Source organism: Vipera ursinii, assembly GCF_947247035.1.
Source record: "Vipera ursinii genome assembly, chromosome: 3".
In the NCBI taxonomy this organism is placed as follows: domain Eukaryota; kingdom Metazoa; phylum Chordata; class Lepidosauria; order Squamata; family Viperidae; genus Vipera; species Vipera ursinii.
In genome coordinates this window covers 35,475,441-35,496,507 of record NC_139516.1, presented here as the reverse complement: position 1 = coordinate 35,496,507, position 21,067 = coordinate 35,475,441, and the positions used below count along the sequence as shown (strand labels likewise).

The window sequence follows — 21,067 nt, the reverse complement described above, 5'->3', positions numbered from 1 at the left end:
CATGTGGATTGGACCCTTACTAATGAACATCATGGGGAGGACTGTGAATTGGTTTCAGAATGTAATCAATGCTTCTTTGAGGGAAGAGTAGCTCTAGCAGAGATGTGAGTTTTCCCACTCTTCAAGAAGTCAGTCCTGAATCCAACAGAAATGGATAACTTACCCTGTCCTCAAACTCTGCTTTTGTGGAAAGGTTGTTGAAAAAGTGCCAGGGCCAAAGTTTGTCTGTATTCATGATAGTTTGAATTCAGACTTTGATATGATGTGGAAATCATATTGGTCCCACATGGGACTCTCATAGGACTTGAATGGAAGGAGTGTAATCAACCTTGTCTCCTAGATTTCTCAGTGTTTGTTAACCACAGTATCATATGTGGACAAAGAGTAATTGGCACTGTCTCAACTAATTAAACCATCTGCTGCAAACCCTATGTGCATCCAACCTTAATCTGATGTAAAGAAGTATCTACTGTAATAAGTGATATAGAAGTGACTATAGTGTCAATCGAACATGTCTTAAGATACTGTCATGGAATAGGAATAGGGAGTGAAATGGAATTACTCTTCTTCCTGGAATTTGGGAGTCTGCAATCTGTGAAAAACAGGATGGCTTATTTCTTTGGGAGTCTCATAATGGTGTCTTGCCTTGGAAATACATATTCTACGTATCTCTCAGTACTTAATATACTTTAATATTGGGGCCCAATAATTGTTTCTTCTTCTTTTCAACCCTTCTCAAGATGCTTCCTACTATTTTTGTTTCATGGGACTCTCATAGGACTTGAAAGGAAGGAGTGTAATCAATCTTGTCTCCTCGATTTCTCAGTGTTTGTTAACCACAGTATCATATGTGGATTGCATGGGAGTTCTGAGAGTTGGAGGTGCCAGATTACAGTGGTTCCACTGCATGTACAGGAATTGTGGAAGGGGATTAAAGTAAACCTCAAATATTCTCTTATATGAGTACTATAGGGCCTTAGGCCTTTCCCTTTTCCTGTTTAGTATTTTCATGAAGGTCTTGGGAGATGCCATGCACCGACTGAAATTGAAATTAGCATGCTGATAACCTACAGTTGTATAGTTTTATCCATCACTGCTTTTAAAGCCTTATATGGCCAGAGAGCACCTATCAAGGATCTCCATCTGTTAGGAAGCACGATGAGAGGAAGCCTGGTGGCAAGAATTCTCTGTGAGGGATTCCCCCTATGGAACAGCCTATCCCGTGGGACTAGGATGAGCTTGCTTTCATGGCCTCTATAATTAGTAAAGAAATGATTCTTCCAGAATATATTTAGCATTATGGGACCATTGGTAATAAATAGTGGGTGTGTATGCATAAACATATGTACAGTACATAAACTTATGTACAGTATATGTATGTATGTGTGTATGTACAGTGTGATATAGATATAGATAGCTGTTTACTGCCCAAAGTAGATAAATTGCATAACTAAAATAACCGATAGCTCTTCCAAGAATTTTCTCAAATTTCTTAAAATCTAGTCATTCACTTTATCTGTAGCCTTCCCTTTCTTAAACTTTTGTCAACCTTGCAAAGCCTCCTACTACCCCTCCCAGCCCATCCATTTGCGTCACATGCTCAATTAAGCAAATGGTCAGTCTTTGTCTGGTCCCAGATTGACTATTCTTTTGGCAGTCCATGCTAAACTTTCTTCAAAATATATAAATGAAAGGATCCACAGTATTTTTATTGCACTTCCACTTTCACAGTCATACCCATCTATAGCATGTATAGTACTGTGTTAAAATCACATTGTGTAGCTCAGAGTTGAACCACAGATTTGATAAAAACCTTTGTGTACAAATAAGCAAAATCATATGTTATTTTTCTAACCCACTATTGTGGAGTCAGCCTTGATTAAAATAGTCTCACCAGTTCTGGATTCCTTTAAATTGAGTAGATTCTGTTACCTTGTCAGTCAGTCACCTCCTGTAGAGAAAAGAATTCCGGGATGATTTAAGGGAAAAGTAGGGATTAAATGCATTTTCAGAAATATTTTTTATTTGTTTGATTTGTTGATTAATTTAGATTCCTTTCCTTCATCATGCCTTATCAAAATATTGCCTCTCCTTTTTATGAGTAAACCATTTTAAGGATTGCTTAATTTCAACATGATTGACCTAAGAATTTGTACACATTTTTTATCCTATCAAATGAAAATAGAGATACATTGAGTTATTAGTGGCCAATTGTGCATTCTTATTGGCAAGAGATCCCAAATAAATTTGTGTTTGTGGCTCCACCTCACTGATAAATGATCCCCTTTCTTTGGGGACCAGCTGTTGAAGGTGTTTCAGTACTCCTCATCTTACCAAGCACTTTGTCATTTCTTTCAACAGAAGCCTATCTATAGGAATTCTTGGGAGCTGAGTGGAGGCATATTCATTAAATATGTGCACAAGCCGTCCTATTTTGTAAACTATTAAGAATCCAAATCTCTGGCCCAAAGTAGATTACTCTTGAGTGTCCTTGCCTAAGAATCACTTGGCATTTTTAAGCACAATTTATTAATACCACTTTTTTCACAGTCCAAATTGTTAATCAACTATAATAACATTTTACATTTCAAAAATGAAGAAAATTTAACCTAAAGTACCTTTTATTAGTTTATTTTGGGGAACACATAAAAAAGTAAAAGCCACTTTCAGTCTAGAAAAAAAAAACACTGACAAATGTTTACTAAAAACATTTTCTACAAAGAAGTCCATATCATTTTCTTCCCTACAGGTATGTGAAATAGGAATTAAAATAATTAAAATAATAAGATCTAGTTTTTGAGCAACTTATCATTACTGTTACTTGTATGTTTGTACTCTATAATATGTAAAAGAAGATCTACCTAAACCAGGCTCTTTGATCCATAACTGATTTGTCACACAAAAATGAGATATATATATATATATATTTGCTTAAAGTGTTTAAAGTTAGTCAGTTTCCTTTCAGAATTGAAAGAAGACTATTGTTTTTCCAAATTTAGTTAAGTTTATTATTAAGAAGAAAACTGGATGTTATGAAAAGGGTAGAGGTTTATTAGTTATCTTATTTAGAGAGATATGTCTGAAGAGAGGTGGTTATAGTATTTTCTGTCTTATGCATCAAAATAACTTGACTGATTTGGGGTATTTTATGCCTTGATATGGCTAAGAGCAAGGCAACATTTGTTGCTTTGTATCGACCAGTGAAATCATGTGGGTCAACACATAATTTTCTGTTCTGCATATATCTGGAATAATTTCCCTCATCTGTTTTAGGAAGGTAAAATACTATTACATTGAGTAAGGAGAGTTGGCCATATGCTAAGCAAGAGCCATTTCATGAATAGAGCTTACTACTGTTTAGATTACCCCCCCCCCAGTGGCTGGAATGTTCTGGGGTAATCAGCTCAGAAAGGTTTTGATGCTCTATCTTGTCTTTGAAACAGGTTTTGACAGAGCTGAAGTCAGACAATCAGCGACTGAAAGATGAGAATGGAGCACTCATCCGAGTCATCAGTAAACTCTCAAAGTAACATATTGAACAAAGGATGGGCAGAAAGAGGAGATTTCTGTGCACAAGCTGCCAACCCTGCCACCTACTTCTGATTTTCCGATTGAAAGAACTGCTGGCAATTTAGCCATGGACCAGTTGGCAACACACACAGCTCCTTGCACTTGCTGGGCATTTTTATTTTGCACAGTGCTTACCCCGCCCCTTTCTTCTAAAAGCATGCCTCACCACAAGTTTATTATTTTTACAGTATTGGAGTAATTTATTCAAAGGGACAAAGAGTGATTGGCACTGTCTCAACTACTTAAACCATCTGCTGTAAACCCTGTATGCATCCAACCTTAATCTGATGTAAAGAAGTATCTACTGTAATAAGTGATATAGAAGTGACTATAGTGTCAATCGAACATGTCTTAAGATACTGTCATGGAATAGGAATAGGGAGTGAAATGGAATTACTCTTCTTCCTGGAATTTGGGAGTCTGCAATCTGTGAAAAACAGGATGGCTTATTTCTTTGGGAGTCTCATAATGGTGTCTTGCCTTGGAAATACATATTCTACGTATCTCTCAGTACTTAATATACTTTAATATTGGGGCCCAATAATTGTTTCTTCTTCTTTTCAACCCTCCTCAAGATGCTTCCTACTATTTTTGTTTCATGGTTGTTTTCTTTAGGACTATTTAATAGATGATTACACCTTATAACTGCCACATTCTTTAACTCACATTACAGTCCCTTTTTCTGTCAAGAATTCTGGTGGAAGGACGTTTAACAGCAAAAATTGCTTAGGTTGGATTTCCACTTGTATAAAATATGCAGGATGTATCTTCACAATCCATCAGCATATCTTTATAAGCAAAGTAATTAATTTACCAGTGAAGTAATAACATTGCGGTACAAATAAATTGGATTTAAGATAATGTTCAATAGGCGAAAAACTGAAAACACGAAAGTATTCTCAGAGATTAAAAAAAGGCTGGTGGTTAGAGGTGCTTAGTCCAGTACAAAATGCTCTCTCAGTCTTGGTGGAGAGCCTTGATAAAATTATACTAATGTTTGAGAAATTTAATGCAATGTTTCATTTGCACAGTTGTAAACATAAATGCATTTGTCTTTAATGTCAACAGTAAGATCAGTAGCACTCACACCCTGGTTTCTGGTCATACTGGAAATGAATACATTAACTTTTATATATTCTCAGAATACTAGCGGCTTCAGAGACTGTGCTTCTCTGGTTATAACATTGAGATTTCACTTGCAGCATTTAATATATTTTTCCAAATCCTGACCACTGCATTTCTTTTCTTTCTTCTTTTGTATTCCAAAGCATGATATCTCATTTTGAAGCTACACTTTTTAGTCCGTTTTCACCTTGATTAGAACAGAGCCTTTGAGATGTAAGAAAAGCAGTTAAACATAGATACAAGTGAGCAGTAGTCTTCAGACCATTTTGCCATCATTGCTCAATAATCAACACAATGTGACTTTTTAAATCTATTGTGGACTACTATAACAAAGAGATGACTGACCTTTTCTCTTTCATCTTTTTGTTCTGTGTACTCATGTGTTCTTCTTGCTTTTATTAGCTACAGTGAAAGGCAGAATTCTGTTAAGTGCCAGGAGTTGCCACCTATGAGGTGACTAATTAAGATATTGGTTGTATAAACGTATCAAAGTCGGATGTAGTGATCAGTGCATTCACTGTACTTAGAGCTTTCTGGTTTAGCTCTGAGGCTCTCAGCAGCCTATTGGTTTCCTCTGTTCACCTTTTTGGGAACTTTGGATATTGTCCAGGTTTCAAAGTAAGTCTAACAATTATATATGGAAGCTAAACACATTTTGTCATTGCAATGAATTTTATTCATGATATTGCTTTTCTACTGCCTAACTTATTTCAGTCCCATAGAGGATTGCAGAGGGATATGAACAAAAATCTTTTTAGTATGTCCTGTCAAGCTGTATCGTAAACAGTCATGAAAATGAAAAATGAATCATTCTGTAAGAGTTCCTGCATACTACTATTGTTATTTTATACCTGGAATATAGTAACTTAAACCAACCTCAGTTTTAATATCCAAAAATCTAAGGAGAAACATTAATAAGCATACTATGAAGAATTGTGCCCCATCTAGTCAAGAGTTGGAATTAGATCAAATTGAATTCTGCCTAGAATTTTCTGAGCTGATTAATCATGAAACAATCCAATATGCCATTATGTCACCATAAAAATGTTTTTATTTGGGGGAGGCAGTGGGGTAAAAACTGATTATTCCATGGATGTCATTAAGATGAATGACAACATCTTAACGGTTTAGGCCTAAATATTTTTTTTCTTATATTTTCAAGGATTTCAAACCACCTTCAAACTGTTAAAATGAACCCATTTTTTATCCTGATGCAAAGAAAATCTTAGCCCAGTTCCAAAACCTGAAATATGAATGAGATTTGTTCCTTCTCTCAAAAAATGGTGAAAAGGAAAATCTTGAATGGAAGTTATTTATTTCATTTGAATTAAACACTATAACTACCAACCCAAGAACTAGTATATGGTTTAATAGCTTATTCTAAAATTTTCATTTGAAACCAGGAAATATTTCCAAGAAACTCCCTGATTTAATGAGGGGTTGAATGTGTGCATAGACAAAAGGTCTATTCATGTTTAAATCAATTATTTTAAGTTTTTTATATGATCAAGTAAACTTTTCTCAAGAATTCAGGACTCCTTGTTTTTAAAAGATATCAAGAACAAAAACATTACTCCCTGTCATTGGTTATTGCTCTGACCTAATTAAGTTTAGATTCAGATGAATGTTCTGTTTTAATTGTGCAGTCAGCTAACATGTTATCTGCATAATCTGCAAATGATAGAGGAGAATGGTTGAAAGTCTAATCTGTGACATGAATGCTTTCAAGCTTGTGGATAATAGAAGTTTTTATTTTAAATGGGAATGGAATGGTTCTTCTTTGGTTCTTGGTTCTGAAAGCTTTTCCCTATGAATTTTTCCAAATCCTTGTGCACGTACTTTAAGAAGCATAAGAAGAAACACAATTTTATTCCTTTCAAACTGAAAGAAATGTTCAGTGGGATTTGGCTACTAAAAATTAAGTTTCATATGAAATTAGAGGTATTACATGTTAAAAAAACTAAGTATAGGAAACTATAGAGAAGAAAGTCTTAATAGCCATTTAGTGTTAGATTGGTTTACGTTACAAGAAGGCTGTCTTCCTAGTAATATGGATAAACTCATAGAACATAAAAGGTTGAGAGAAAAGCTTTCAGAAGACAGGGTTTTGTAGGTGCAAGAGCAAGTAGATATGAGTACATTTGTATTTAAGAAAAGTTTACTTAGTATTTATTTGTTTCTATCCATATTATTTTATTGTTAATGGAAACAATTCATGGGTGAAATCTGGATGATCAGGGAGCATTAGATGAATCTAACGATCATTTTCCAATGCATATGCATTTGATTTTTACTATTGGAAACTAATCTAAAGTCATTGACATATCACTTTCTTTTTTTTCTTAAGGGATGTTTATATTAATAATTACCATTTAAAACACTTATTCCCATGGAATTACTCAAGTATAAGGCTAAACATGTTTCTGTTTGCTGATAAAGCATTGAATATAGATTAAACACAACCCATGGACTATCACTGATATATGAAAGATTAAGGTTTGTTACTTCTTAGGACAAAAATGAGATACTTGTGACTCTTCAAATGGTCCTGGAATCTCAGCATCCGTCACCATTGAACATGATGGTTGAGGATTCTGTAGTTCAGTAATTTCAAAAGCCTTCACTTCCCCCATTCCTGCTTTAGACTAAAGTTAACATTTGTCCCTAACTGAACAATATGAATGTAAAAAAAAAGTATGTGTCCCTTCTGGGACATCTAATGAATACCCAACCCATACAAATATTTTATTATTGTGAATGTAGTCCTTTGCCCCCATTTAAACCTGAGCCATTGGGTCATCAAGTTCTTCTTTCAAATTACCAGGATGTGAAAAGTAACCAAATCGTTTCCCAAAATTGTGGAGAGTTTGAAGAAGAGGCCCCAGTGTACACCAATAGGACTTCTACAGTGTATATGCAGATGTCTCTCAACACATACTTTTCAATTATTTTAGTGCTTACCAGAACCTAAAAATGAACTTATTTTGACAGGATTTTTCGCAAATTGAATGTTCCTTCACAAAGAATTGTCCTTGTCCACTTACATATATGCATTTTTATGAAGTCCTTCAGCTTTGGTACAATAGGCTTTGTTTTCCTGACTTTGACCTTCCAGCTCCACTCAGCCTGCTGCCATGTTAGCTAACATGAGAGGAAAGCGTTTGACTTCAGGATATTAAATATGGGAAGCAGAAAGTCTGCTTCTCAAAGGCAACTATAATATCTTTGTTTCAAGCCTTCAGTTTCCCAAGACTTTTTCTTTGAATGGTGTGTTTCGATCACATTTATTCTGTGTTTGAAATATTTTTGTGTGATTCTACTAAAGGCAGCATGTTCCAAGAAGAGTTAGCTTTTGTTTTTGCTTTTTTACCAAGATTACTCTTTAGCAACTTACTGATGATTTCATCCACTCCCCAAGATTCCTTTATTTCATGGGGAAAGTTGAACTCTGGGTGGATATAACTCTGTATGTTCTTGAGCCAACAGAAGGGTCCAAATTATGTTAAAATGTGTATCTTTCCACTCCTGTTTAGGATATAATATTGAGGAAAGTCAAAATCTCTTACTGTAAAAGCTATTTCTGAAAAAAGAACAGCATCCTACTGTTGGCTCATTAACTTCCCACATGCAAATATTCTAAGTGTTATCTGTTTTTAAAAAACATTTTACAATTCTTTGTACATAACTAATTGGAGAAAAGAGTGGCTTGTGCGTGAAGGAAGAGAATGTATTTTTATGCAACTTATTTTGAGTGGCCTTCCAAATTTTGAGATGAATGTTTTTGTTTTCCTGATTGTTACATAGTATTCTAAGTATTATATGTTTGAAAGTTTGAGAATAATATTCACATCTATAATGCTTGTAAACACAATAGTATTTATAAATGAATAAAACAAATGCTTTAATAACTGTCCAAATGTCTTAACTAATGAAAGCGTATGTTTTCCTGCAGTGAGACTTATTTCCTTAATGATGAAAACAATTTCTCTTTTGATTCAAGTTTCCTCACCACTTCATATATTAGTACTGCATTTGCTTGACTCTTAAGAAATAATGCCCAAGATTATAGTGCTAAGCATAATCAGATGTAAAAATGAAGCAGCGCTATTGAGAATTTGTCTGAACGATGTGGTGAATCAAGTCAGACTAGGAATTCTGATATGAGGAAGTTAAGGATTTCACATTGTGATGAAGTAGCCATATGAACATTTTGCCTTGCTGTTTAAGATGACTTTCTGAAATAGGATCTGTCTGCCCATTTTTCCCCAAAGTGACAAATGATAAATAGAGCTATCTGCCTGCAACTTGGTTCAATATGCAAATATGGAGTTTCAGTCTCAGTATAGAGCAGGGGTGTCAAACTCAATTTCATTGAGGGCTGCATCAGCATTGCGGTTGCCCTCAGGGGACCGGGTGGGTATGGCCAGGGTGGGCATGGCCTACTGGGTGGGCGTGGCCAGAGTGCATATGGCTTACTGGGTGGGCGTGGCCAGCTCTACATGGTTCACATCAAGGGTGCCTATGGGGGCCTGGGCAGGAGTGGGACAGATCTGAGGGTCTCTGGCAGGAGGAGGGTCTCTGGGCCAGGGCCAAGGCAGTGGGGGCCGTTCCCTCACTGTTTCCAAGATGGCTTTGCGGGCCGCATGAAACCACTTCGCGGGCCGGATCAGGCCCCCAGGCCTTGTGTTTGACATGTCTGGTATAGAGGCACTAATCTATGGAGTTCCTGGTGTTCTTTGAGCTTGGTTGTTTTCTTGCTGATGATCCAACTAGGTAACCTCATCAGTGCTAGAAGGGAATGGGGTTTGTTTTCTGTTAATTTACCAGTGGCTTTCCCTGTCATTGTTAATGGGAGTGCTAATTAGTGTACTTGGAAGAGGCACTAATCTGTAGATTAACTTTTAAATAAATACCAGAACCCTGGTAGACATGAACACGTGGCCCTGCTCCCTGCTGCATTGCTTCATTTACATAGATAGGTAAGCATTTTTTCTTCCTGGAGAGGCTGAACCACTCACACAGTAGATGAAGAGTATGTTGCATTAAACCAGCTTAAAATTCTATAAAGAGTGGTTGGTTAGCAGAGGAAGGAACTATTTTCTGCAGGATAGGAGGCAAGGAAAACCAGGTGACTTTGGTGTCTTTGTGTGCCATTGCATCCCAACCTGATCAGAGACAGAAACACTGTTCTATGAACTGCCATCACACACGGCAAAACTCCTACATGTAAAAGCGATTGTCATGGCTGCATCTCACCTATGCATCTCACCTATGACAGCAATCTTGTGCTAAGAAATTGTGTTTGTTTTTTACAGAAGATATTCACATGTAATATCAAAAGGTTGGGATATTTTGGAGAAATCATTAAGTGTGTTGCAGTAGCTGACAGGACTACTGTATATAGCAGGGGTCTTCAAACTTGGCCCTTTTATGACTTGTGGACTTCAACTCCCAGAATTCCTCAGCCAGCTTTGCTGGCTGAGGAATTCTGGGAGTTGAAGTCCACAAGTCATAAAAGGGCCAAGTTTGAAGACCCCTGGTATATAGCATGTAATAGGCTGGCAGATAACTAAGGCAACTGAGGTACCCATGTATTGCAAGTTGTATTCCCCACTTTTCTAGTTTGACCACAGAGCATTTCCATCAATACCAAGCAGGATATTCTAAAGCATCTCCATAAAACACATCAGTGATAAATTGGTTATTGGCCCTGTTCCAGAAGAGAAAATTAAGTATGTTTACTCTTGCTGTTTCCAAGTTACACAAATATCTCAGGGGCTACCACAAAGAAGAGGGAGTCAAGCTATTCTCCAAAGCACCTGAAGGCAGGACAAGAAGCAACGGATGGAAACTAGTCAAGGAGAGAAGCAACCTAGAACTAAGGAAAAACTTCCTGACAGAACAACTAACCAGTGGAACAACCTGCCTCCAGAAGTGGTGAATGCTCCAACACTGGAAGTTTTTAAGAAGAGACTGGCCAGCCATTTGTCTGAAATGGTATAGGGTTTCCTGCCTGAGCAGGGGGTTAGACCTCCAAGGTCCCTTCCAACTACTACTAACTACTACTACTACTACTAATTATTATTATTATTATTATTATTATTATTATTATTATTATTATTATTATTATTATCATCATCATCTCAGAAGTCAATGGATGGCTGCTTTGTTACAAGTGAAATAAAAATTATGCAATCTAAAAGTTGAAAAAACCCCACACACAATGGAATTGTCATGGGGATACATTGCTCAATAAGGTGTTTAATACTGTGCTTTTTCCCCAAATAGTTAGTTAATCATTCATATACACTACAAAAAGGTTTTGGCTTTGGGGTGCTTGTTTGTGCAAAATTTGAAGCATAACCTGCATTTGTTGCAGTTTAGTTTGTCAGCATTTTGGAGAAAGATTCAACAGTAGGAATTACCCATGTTTATTCTTTTTAGACAACAGGAAGAACATGACAGTTTTTTATTGGAAGGTTTTAGAAAAATTACAGGTACAGCCACAATGTTCCACCTATCACCCTAATGCCTAAATCCTATACCAGAGGGAATAATCAAGCCCAGTTTCAATAAGCAGAATAATCTGGAAAACAAGTAACTTCTTGTACACAATTGAATTTATGATTACAGAATAGAAAAGCACAGGTTGGAAGGACCTCTGCTGTTGATTTGTGAGAAATATGTAATTAGCTGCTCTTATCTTTCAGATTTTCTCCACATAATAGTTAGCCCCAAACCAGGAATTCATCAGAAATGTGAACTCTGAAATGCCAGTGCCCCCACCTGTTGGCCAGTAATTTTTTAATTCACAGTCAATGGAATGCCTCTTTTGTGCATGAAGGAGGAGGAAAATTTAAGGAAGCATATTTGTGCATAAGGCTTTCTGATCCAGGACAAAGTCCAATCGTAGCAACAGCGAGCCAACCCGGAAACGAGTCTAAATGGGTGCACATGTATTTGACTTAACAAAAGTGTTTTATTTTGAATCAGGTTCAAAAGGTTATTCTTCAGGAGCTTCCTAAGAAAACTCACCTCCTCCCTTCTTGTAACTTAGAAATGATCCAGTTTCTGCCTTAATGACCTCAAAAATAAAGTGAGACTCTAAGGAAGGCAAACCTGATGGTACAGTAATTGGGGAGAAAATTTGCAGTTTAGCAAGGAAGGTCTGCTTCACTGCTGAGGCCAGTGAAGATTTGCAGCAATGTGCCTACGTTTCACATACAAGTGCAAAAGTATCCTACTTTGAAGAATTCATTTTTATAGCGGTGTGTGTGTGCCACCCAATCTGATCCTCTTCTGGGTTCTTCTTCCAAGAATCTCAAAGACATGCCTGTTTGCAGATGTCCAAAGCTTGGATCTAAAGGGGTACGCAACCTTGGCTCTTTTATGACTTGTGGACTTCAACTCCCAGAATTCCTCAGCCAATTCTGGGAGTTGAAGTCCAAGAGTCATAAAAGAGCCAAGGTTGCCTACCCCTGGAAGCAACAGTATTATCTAAACTATTCAAAGTGTATTTCTATGCATATTATTTTAATAACACTTTGCTGCAATCTTTCAGGTTTGTAGTTTGATCCATCAGTTGCACTTAGAGATCTGAGGTACATTTTATCTAAACTGAAATAGGATTTGAAGTAAGACCTTATTAATTTGGATTTCTCATTTATGTCAATGCATGATTGCGCCTATGTCAGAAATATATTTTCCAAGCACCTTTAACTGCACATTTGGCTGGTTTGCTAGTGATTGATTTTAAACCAAGCTCTTTGGAAATATAAAAGGCAAGCTATGTAGAAATGAAGGAAAGGATTGTATAGAAATGCTGGTGGCCTTAGAAAGATTGTTTATACTGTATGATTGAGATTATATTAATCTGGTGTTTCCCTAACTATGTTGTATTTGGACCCTGAACTCCAGTCCCCAAAGTGCTTTTTCACGAGGCAACTGGACTTTCTTGTTTTTCTTTGAAGACATTTCAGTTCTCATCCAAAAAGCTTCGGTTTCTTTGTCTTACAGGAATAGCAATTTTTAAAAGTTGTACAATGAGACAAAATCATCATGCAGTTACCAAAATTGTCTATAATCCTTGTCACAATCAATTTCTTGGTCTATTTATTCTTAATTCTTAAGTAAAGGTAAAGGTAAGGTTCCCCTGCACATGCGTGCTAGTCGTTTCCGACTCCAGGGGCCGGTGCTCATCTCCATTTCAAAGCCGAAGAGCCAGCGCTTGTCCGAGGACGTCTACGTGGTCATGTGGCTGGCATGACTAGACACCAAAGGCGCACGGAACGCTGTTACCTTCCCACCGTAGTGTTCCCTATTTTTCTACTTGCATTTTTACGTGCTTTCGAACTGGTAGGTTGGCAGAAGTTGGGATGAGTAACAGGCGCTCACTCTGCTACACGGCACTCAGGATTTGACCCGCCAAACTGCCGACCTTCTGATCGACAAGCTCAGCATCCTAACCCATTGAGCCACCACGTCCCTTAATTCTTAATTGATTCTTAATTCTTAGTTATTCTTAATTCTAAGATCCAACAAGTTTGTGTGTGTCTACTTTGTAAATAAACACAAAGAACATCTAGATATTTCAGCTAATTTCTTTAATAAGGAGACACATATCATTACAAAATAACAGGTTGACAATAAAGACAGAAACAGTCCACATGAGGATAGGGTAGGGAGCATTAAAAGCAGCTTCCTGCAGGCTTAGGGGAGTTGAATTCATGTTGCACCTGAAGTAGGGAAGATAACTGAAGATGAAAACTCCAGTAAATTTAATCAGTTTGGGAAGCTTCTACATCACAAAGAGGAAATATGGCTGGAATGGGAAGGAGCTGCGGTCCCACCCTACACCTGAGTATCAGAAGTCTGAAGCCTTTTGTAACCTAGCCTGTAAGTGGGTCATCAGGACCATCTCTTCATACAGCTGCTCTAATTTGGAGATTGGGGTGCCATCATCTCCCTTTGCAGTTATGCCTTTAATAGCAGCCTCAAGTGCTATTAGGTGGTCAAATAATGATATGCTGATCTTTGTTCATAAATATAGTGCTAAAGGCACAAAGGCACCTGGCACTTTGAAGCAGGTGGGGAAAATCCCAGTTAGCACTGTATTTTTCTTCCTGGGCCATTTGCAACACTTCTGCACTGCATCACTGCTTAGATTTCTATAGTTCAAGTAGCATAAGAGTAGTAGTTTAGCAGTCCCTGATGACCAAGTACACTGTCTTAATCAAAACTGCCTTGACGATCTTTCAGATACTTTATTAATACTGCACCATTTTAAACACTAGCCTGTTTCTCTCAGGATTGAGTCCTGGTCCTCTTATCCATAAACAACCAGTTGTAAAATTACAGGAAGTAAAGGCCTCTTTGCCATACATTCCTTAAGCACAGAAGTGATTTTAGTTAAATTATGCTAGATAGCATTCTGAAAATTCTAGCTAAAACGTGCTACCTTCATAACATAAATCTTGATATGCTCACCAATCTTTCCTCAGTTTGAAGCTGTGCAACACAATCATTTGCACCAAAGTGTAATGTCCAAGTACACAAAACATGGTTGCATCAGTTGTGGGTCTCTTAACCACTAAGAATTCTTACTGAAAAAGGCAGCCACTATTTTAGGCAGTAAAGCTGTGCAAGCTTTAAAAATTTACTTACAGTTCACTTTAAAAGCAGTAGTATCTTTTTCTCAGTATTCCAACTAAGTCTTGAAAAAGAGATGGCTACTTAGTAAGACAGTTGCAGCAGTCGTGAGAGCTGAAGCATTTCTTCCAAATAATTTTGAAAGCATATGTTTTATACTCTGTTGCCAGGCATAAAGTGACAGAAATGATCAAACTGCTAGTATATGCCAAATAGCTCTATTTTTTTTTTCAAGCAAAAAGGAAAGAGCTCCAGTGTCAGTTACTGCTTCTCTATTCTGGAAAACTGCCCAGCATTTAAATTTCCCCCAACATGCCAGAGTAACACCATGAGAAATTCAAATGATGGTCAGCGTCTCAGATACAGCCACTGATATCCTAATCTTGCCAAGAGGAACAGCCAAATAGGTTACGAGTACTGATAAACCTGCCAGATGTTCCATTTCCCAAGTCTGCCACCAGAGCCCCTATACACAGGCTAAGAAAAGGCTTCAGACCAATGCCATTCATAGCCTAACAAGGTCAGACCCCAGGCAGGGCCTCAGCCTCAAGCCAGCCTTATCACTCATCAGTGACCCAAGTGGATAACATAACAGTTGGACAGCAAGACAGACAAAGAAAGCAGGGACAGGGAAGCAGAGAAAGCAAGGATCACCTGTTAGCCAATCCCTGTTTCAGGATCCTGGCAGCCCGTGATCTAATATGGCTTCTAAATTTGCTTCAACAGTAGAGGTTTCAACACCACACAGAACATTGAAGCTGCAGTGTTGCGGCTATCTGAACATAGTAAAAATGCCACCAGTTTTGCAAATATTATACAAGACACCGATGAAACTTACTGCCATCTTGTTGGTGTTATATCTTATCCCAACCCCTCCCTGCTTTCACCGAGTATATATTTTAATGGACCAAGCATGCTTTGTTGCTTTTTTTTCTTTTAAAAAATTATTACTTTTTATTGAAAATAAATGTATGTTGTTACGACCATTCTCTGATTTTTTTACAATCACCCTCTATTGCATTAGGTAAAATAAATTCATTCACACCACATTTTAAAAATAAGTCTGTAGCCTGGCTGTATTTCTAGAAAATGAATGATAATCCACATATTGTACGAGTTTTGCTTTTGCATGCTTTTACTTAAATACTGTGTTTGTTGTCATGCATCATTTATAAGAAGGTTGTATTTATGTTAATATTAGATCTCTATAATCATTTTATACATAAGTACACACAAATGATGGGGTTTGAATGAGGCTTAGATGGCTTAATTGATTCATTTTCTCAACCCTTTTATGCAGAAAAGAAACTCAACAAAATATATTACACTGACTGTTAAACCATTTTAAACCATAAAAATAGAAGCTGTATTCAATAAAAGGGTATGTTTTGATTTATTAGTACTAATATTTCCAGTTCCCTGCTTTCAGATAGGATGGCCTGGGTGATTAGCAGAAGGAACCAAAGCAGGTTTGCATGATGAAGTAGCCATTTTGCCATATGAACTATTAAAAATGAAGATACTCAACTGTTTATTCTAAGCTAGTGAGAATACAGCAGCCTTCTTGCACCTCAGTGACATCTTCTTTCCACTGTTCAAGTCAATCAAACTGACGATATATACCTTTTAACATGAATTGCTATGTGCATCCAATATATTATTAACAAGCCAAGACTATCAGAGCCTTTGCTTTCAGCACATTTTTTTGTCTTTCTTCTGGCAGAAATATTCTTCAAATGTGAAGTAACAATGTGAGTAGAAGCACTATCCTGGGTTATAAGCACCAATGCAGTTAAGCAGTTCAGGTAGGCATCTGTTTTGTAGTATGAATGAAGGAGTGAGTTATAATGGATACAACTTACAGTATAAGTACAAACAATCAAGCCAGAAAGGAATATGAAGTTTGAGGGCTCTCTAAAAAGTGTTCATTTCAGGTCAGATCAGAGGTACAAATCAATACATTTAAATGGTGCATGTTTCCTATTAACGTGTCTGCCTTTAAATAATGACCTCTTGAAAAGAAGCTAAGAAATGAATTAATGACAGAATGATGAGGATGTTTTTGCAACTCAGAGCAAACATTACTCTCAAACAATGGAGAGTGCAAAACCAGAACTGATCCCACATTCTGTAGCTGTGGAAAGGATTCTGCAGTCCCCACTGGTGATAAAAAGGAAAGACAAAAGAACTATTGTCTCTGGAGACAATATTTTAATTCAGTATTTCTTAAACTTGGCAACTTGAACATGTGTGGACTTCCACTGCCAGAATTTGAGTGGAAGTCCGTGCATCTTCAAGTTGCCAACTTTGACAATCACTGTTTGAATTGATTACAGCAAAAATAAGAATTTGTCAGACCCTATCCAAACTATAGGCAACTCTAAGGGGAACTGCTTCCATCCCTCTGTCTCATACGTAACAGTTTTAAAGAGATGATGCCTAATTTCAATTCTGCTTACCCTGAAAAGCAGAAGACCCAACAAGAATATGATCAGCAAAATTCCATTCCTTCTTCCAGCTAACCTTAGACATGATATGGTAACAATCCCCTCAATAGTTTATAATCCCACCAGGAAAGGTACCTTACTTGTCAAACTTTTGCTTTTAGTGGAAAGAGATTCATCCTTTTCTCAGAACATTCTCACCTTAGAGCAGTTCTGCTCTCAAGATCAGTGAAGATGCAGTCTAAACCAAAACTCATATCTGATTTCAGAGCTCCACCAGGATGCATTAATGATGCTTGAAATCTTATATTGTTGCCAGCTGGCAGTATTTAAAGCTAAGAGGCACAATAGAGGAATTGGGCACACATTTCACTTACCCCTTTTCTTTGTAGAGCAAGCTTGCATCAAACTTATGTCCACAGAAAAGTTCAATTAAGTCTAATTTTTCTCAATAAGCATGTAAACAATTACATACACTTCTTCAGAGCCAGTGATGAACAATTTCAATAGTCCCTATGTGCAGTTAGGGTCAAAGTTCCAAGTGTGATAGCTCACATTGAAGCAAGGTAAAATTATAGCTATTTAGATATAATTAAACAAGGAAGGGGATTTGGGGAGCGCATACAGAAAGCTTTCAACTGTCTTCTCTCTTTGCTTGGATATGCCAAGGCAGTTTCTTTTGAAGCATTTAAGCAGATAGTAATGTTTCTCCCTCCTCACTAATTGTACATTGAGTTAATCAGGTTAAAATAGGTAGAAAAAAAAGAAGAATGCTTACAACGAATTGAATGAAATGCTTTAAGAACGAGAATCAACTGTCTTAACTCAAATTGTGCAATTTTCATCTGTATCGACCTGTCTATCATTTGCATTAATTCTTATCCTTGGAGGTCTCACACAGGAAGCTCAAAAATCCTTCTGGCTTCACCTTCAGACAGGGGTTCATGGTTTGATTTGTTTACATTTTAGTTACAAGTAGAACAAGCAGTCCTTTGATTACTTTGGTCCTTATTCGCAGTCTAGATCAGCGTTTCCCAACCTTAGGAACTTGAAGATGCGTGGACTTCAACTTCCAGAATTCCCCAGCCAGCTATGCTGGCTGGGGAATTCTGGGAGTTGAAGTCCACGCATCTTCAAGTTCCTAAGGTTGGGAAATGCTGGTCTAGATGATGCAGCAATTATAAAGATGACCTCACTTGGAAGGTTTCTTTTTTTCTATCTTAACTTAAAAGGAGGTGAGAAGCAAACTATTCTTTGAATATATAGCACTACTCAGAACCAGAATGGAATGCTTTGTGTATTAGCAACCTGCTTTTTGTTAGGCCCTGATCCCTTACAGGGAACACAACTCGCACAAAGACAAAGCAACTAATACCCTTGAAGGCAATGCTGGCAGATGGTTAAAGCTAGAACTTAGGACCAGATGCAAGACAAATAGGTACAGCCAGGAAAAAAAAAACTGCTGAATACACTGGAACCTTAGATTTCTTCTTTCTCTCTCCTCTTAAAACTGTCTGATTCAAAAATCTGTTCCTATTGTATCTATACTTACACAGCCACCAGTCGGACACAAGTCTCAGCTCTGCTCACTCAGCCTCATAACTGGAAATCATTCTTTTACTTCTATCAACCCCAATCAGTTAATCCCCGGGGATATCCCAGACGAAAGCAATTCAGTGGTCACTGATAGAATAGCTACTCTCTCAAACTTTACCAGACTCATGGTTCTGATGTTTCACCCTCTTTTCATTAACTCCTAATTCTATATTAAACTCTAAAAAGAAGCTTTTATTTCAAAATCTTAGTTCCTAGCCCCCATTTAACCTCTTTCCACTACCATCAGTCTGAAAAGGTATCTGTATCTGGCATTACATTAAAAACAGAGGCGGTGGGCGGGGGTGTGTGTGTCAGAAATCAGTGCAAGCACTTGGTAACAAAGATAATATGGCTTGACTTTCTGGGATTAGCAAAGAAATCATGAATGTTTTGGCAGCCAGACAAGAGAAGGCCCAGTTGCTTTTGATGTATCTTTGGTCTCTTGATTGGAATGGATTCACTTTCCCATTAATTTCTGGCTTTGCTCCCTTAATTAAATGTGACTGGTGGGGGGGTGAGGGGGAGACAAGGGGGAATTCCCAACTGATAGTACTTTTTCTTTAAATTAAGCTCTAAATTAAGCTTTCTTAAGATACTTATTGCACTCTACTAGCCACTAGATGGACCTTCCTGACAGTGGCGTAGCATGGGTTGTCAGCACCCGGGGCAAGGCAAGTAATTTGCACCCCCTAACCCGTGGATTTTAGCACTCGAGTCTCTTCCACTAGCTCAGGAATTCTGGGAGTTGAAGTCCATGAGTCATAAAAGAGCCAAGGTTGCCTACCCCTGAGTTAGGTTCAAGGCAAAAAAGGGTCTCTGGAGAAGAGGGAAAATGCTAGTTTAAAACTGAAACAAGGCAACTTTAAGGTGCCTCAGCTGTGATTTAGGATGAGACAGAGAGGACATGGTGTTGAAAATGGTTAATGGGGCATGTTTGTTCCACTCTTAGTGGACGTCAAGATAAACCCCACGAGAGAATGACCTTACAACAGATGTGAATAGGCTTGGACTACGTTTGTAGATTGAGTGCATACATCACATGGAGCGATGATGGGCTTCAACAAGATTTATGATCCCACAATTGGTTAGTTTTCTCCATCTTGTTATGTCATGTCATGTTATGTCATGTTAGGCGACAAACAATGACTTCCAACTTACAATGCCTCAGCTTCCCAAGGTTATTCCAAAGCCGGAAAAGCCAACCAACCCACCCTGCAGCTTTGCCTGCTTAGGCTGAACCCCAAGAGTTCATACTTGCTGCAGCGCCCGACCTATTTTCTGCCCAGATGCTGCTTATCCAAGCCAAGCCGCCTCCTTCTCTTTGGCACCTCGCCCCAAAGATTCGCCGGCCTGGCTGGAAACTCTCGCTGCTGGCGACGTGTGTCGGGGGGGGGGCGGTCCCGATCGCCTCCTGCAGGGGGAACCGAGTGGCCGCAGAGAGTCAATACGGCAGGAGGAGGAGGAGGAGGAGGAGCAGCAGCAGCAAGCAGCCACAGGTGCGGCAGCTGCAGTTGTTACCTTTGCCTCTGGGAAAGGAAGAGACGGGGGCGGGAGCTGGGGCGGGGGGGCCGGGCTTGCAGGTTGAGAGCCAAGCGGAGGAGAACCGTGGTGGGAGAAAGAGAGGGAGGCAAGACGCCGCCAAGCCTCCCCACCCCCACCCGAGAAAGGAGGCGATCCGTAGCCGCGAGAGGACGGGATCCCGCTCTGGCTGGGCGCAGCGAATGCGGTTGCTTTCTACGCTCCACCCGCTCGCTCCTCCGACCCTCGGTGAAGCGGAATCGTCCCCCTCCGGCGAGCTTAATGGGCGCCCCCCCAGATGTTGCGCCCGGTGCAGCCGGCCCCCCCTGCACCCCCCACGCTACGCCACTGCTTCCTGATGTTTCTAACCCATCACCATCTAAAAGTTCCTGCTCTTCAGCATTAGAAAAACACAGTCCTCAGTCTCAAGCATTTTCTTCACATCATTTAAATTCCAAATTCATAAATATAAACATTTTCCACCAATCAATCTGTAACACTCAACAGATTTAAGTCTAGTGTGGTTTTAAAAGAATGGCAGTAACAAGGCATGATAGCAAATGTCTGCAAATCAACCGAGGCCTATCATTTTTATCAGATTTGCAAAGCTGCCTGAAACTCTTGACGTAGCTTTTTCTGATGCATCTAAGCTTGACACTGCTACCAATTAGATGACTATCTTAGAAAGAGTGAAATATTCACATAAATTGATAGCTTGTGAAGCCCGACATAAATATCCCACAATGTTTGGGTTTTTTCCCCCCAAGAAAAAGGACATTTTTGCACTCTGTCTTCCACAGAAGCATGCATTTGTAGATTTCATGCTCCAGTGATCTCCTGGTACTGCTCCATTGTTCTAATTAAGAACAGAAAATTCAAAGGTTAACAGAAGGCCCACTATATTAGATAGCTATTACAGGCAATTATCATTTGGCAACTTGTATGTTTCAAACCTTAGTCCTCTTATTACAGAGAATTAATCCACTACTTATCCACATCTTCAGAGATGTCCCAGTGCCAGTATTGCTTTTCCCGAATATTCCTGATAGATGGCTAATGGCCAAACCTCACTGAACACAGTTTTGCAGGAGTGCCTTTTTATACACCTTGCTTTTTTTTCTAAAGCAAGCACAGTGTATCTGGTCATCTCACATTTTCAGGCTCTG

At 38.5% G+C, this 21,067-nt stretch overlaps 1 protein-coding gene across 9 annotated transcripts in view; it reads left to right on the top strand.

The window, feature by feature from the left end:
- PPP1R12B (protein phosphatase 1 regulatory subunit 12B) overlaps positions 1–8,602 on the top strand; it is a 118,121-nt gene extending 109,519 nt beyond the window's left edge. For all 9 annotated transcript variants that reach the window (XM_083361082.1, XM_083361080.1, XM_083361079.1 and 6 more), the window contains one exon: positions 3,444–8,602. In XM_083361082.1, the coding sequence (XP_083217208.1) occupies positions 3,444–3,530 (87 nt within the window). In that variant the 3' untranslated portion in view covers positions 3,531–8,602. The remainder of the gene's footprint in view (positions 1–3,443) is intronic.
- Positions 8,603–21,067: the final 12,465 nt, after the last annotated feature.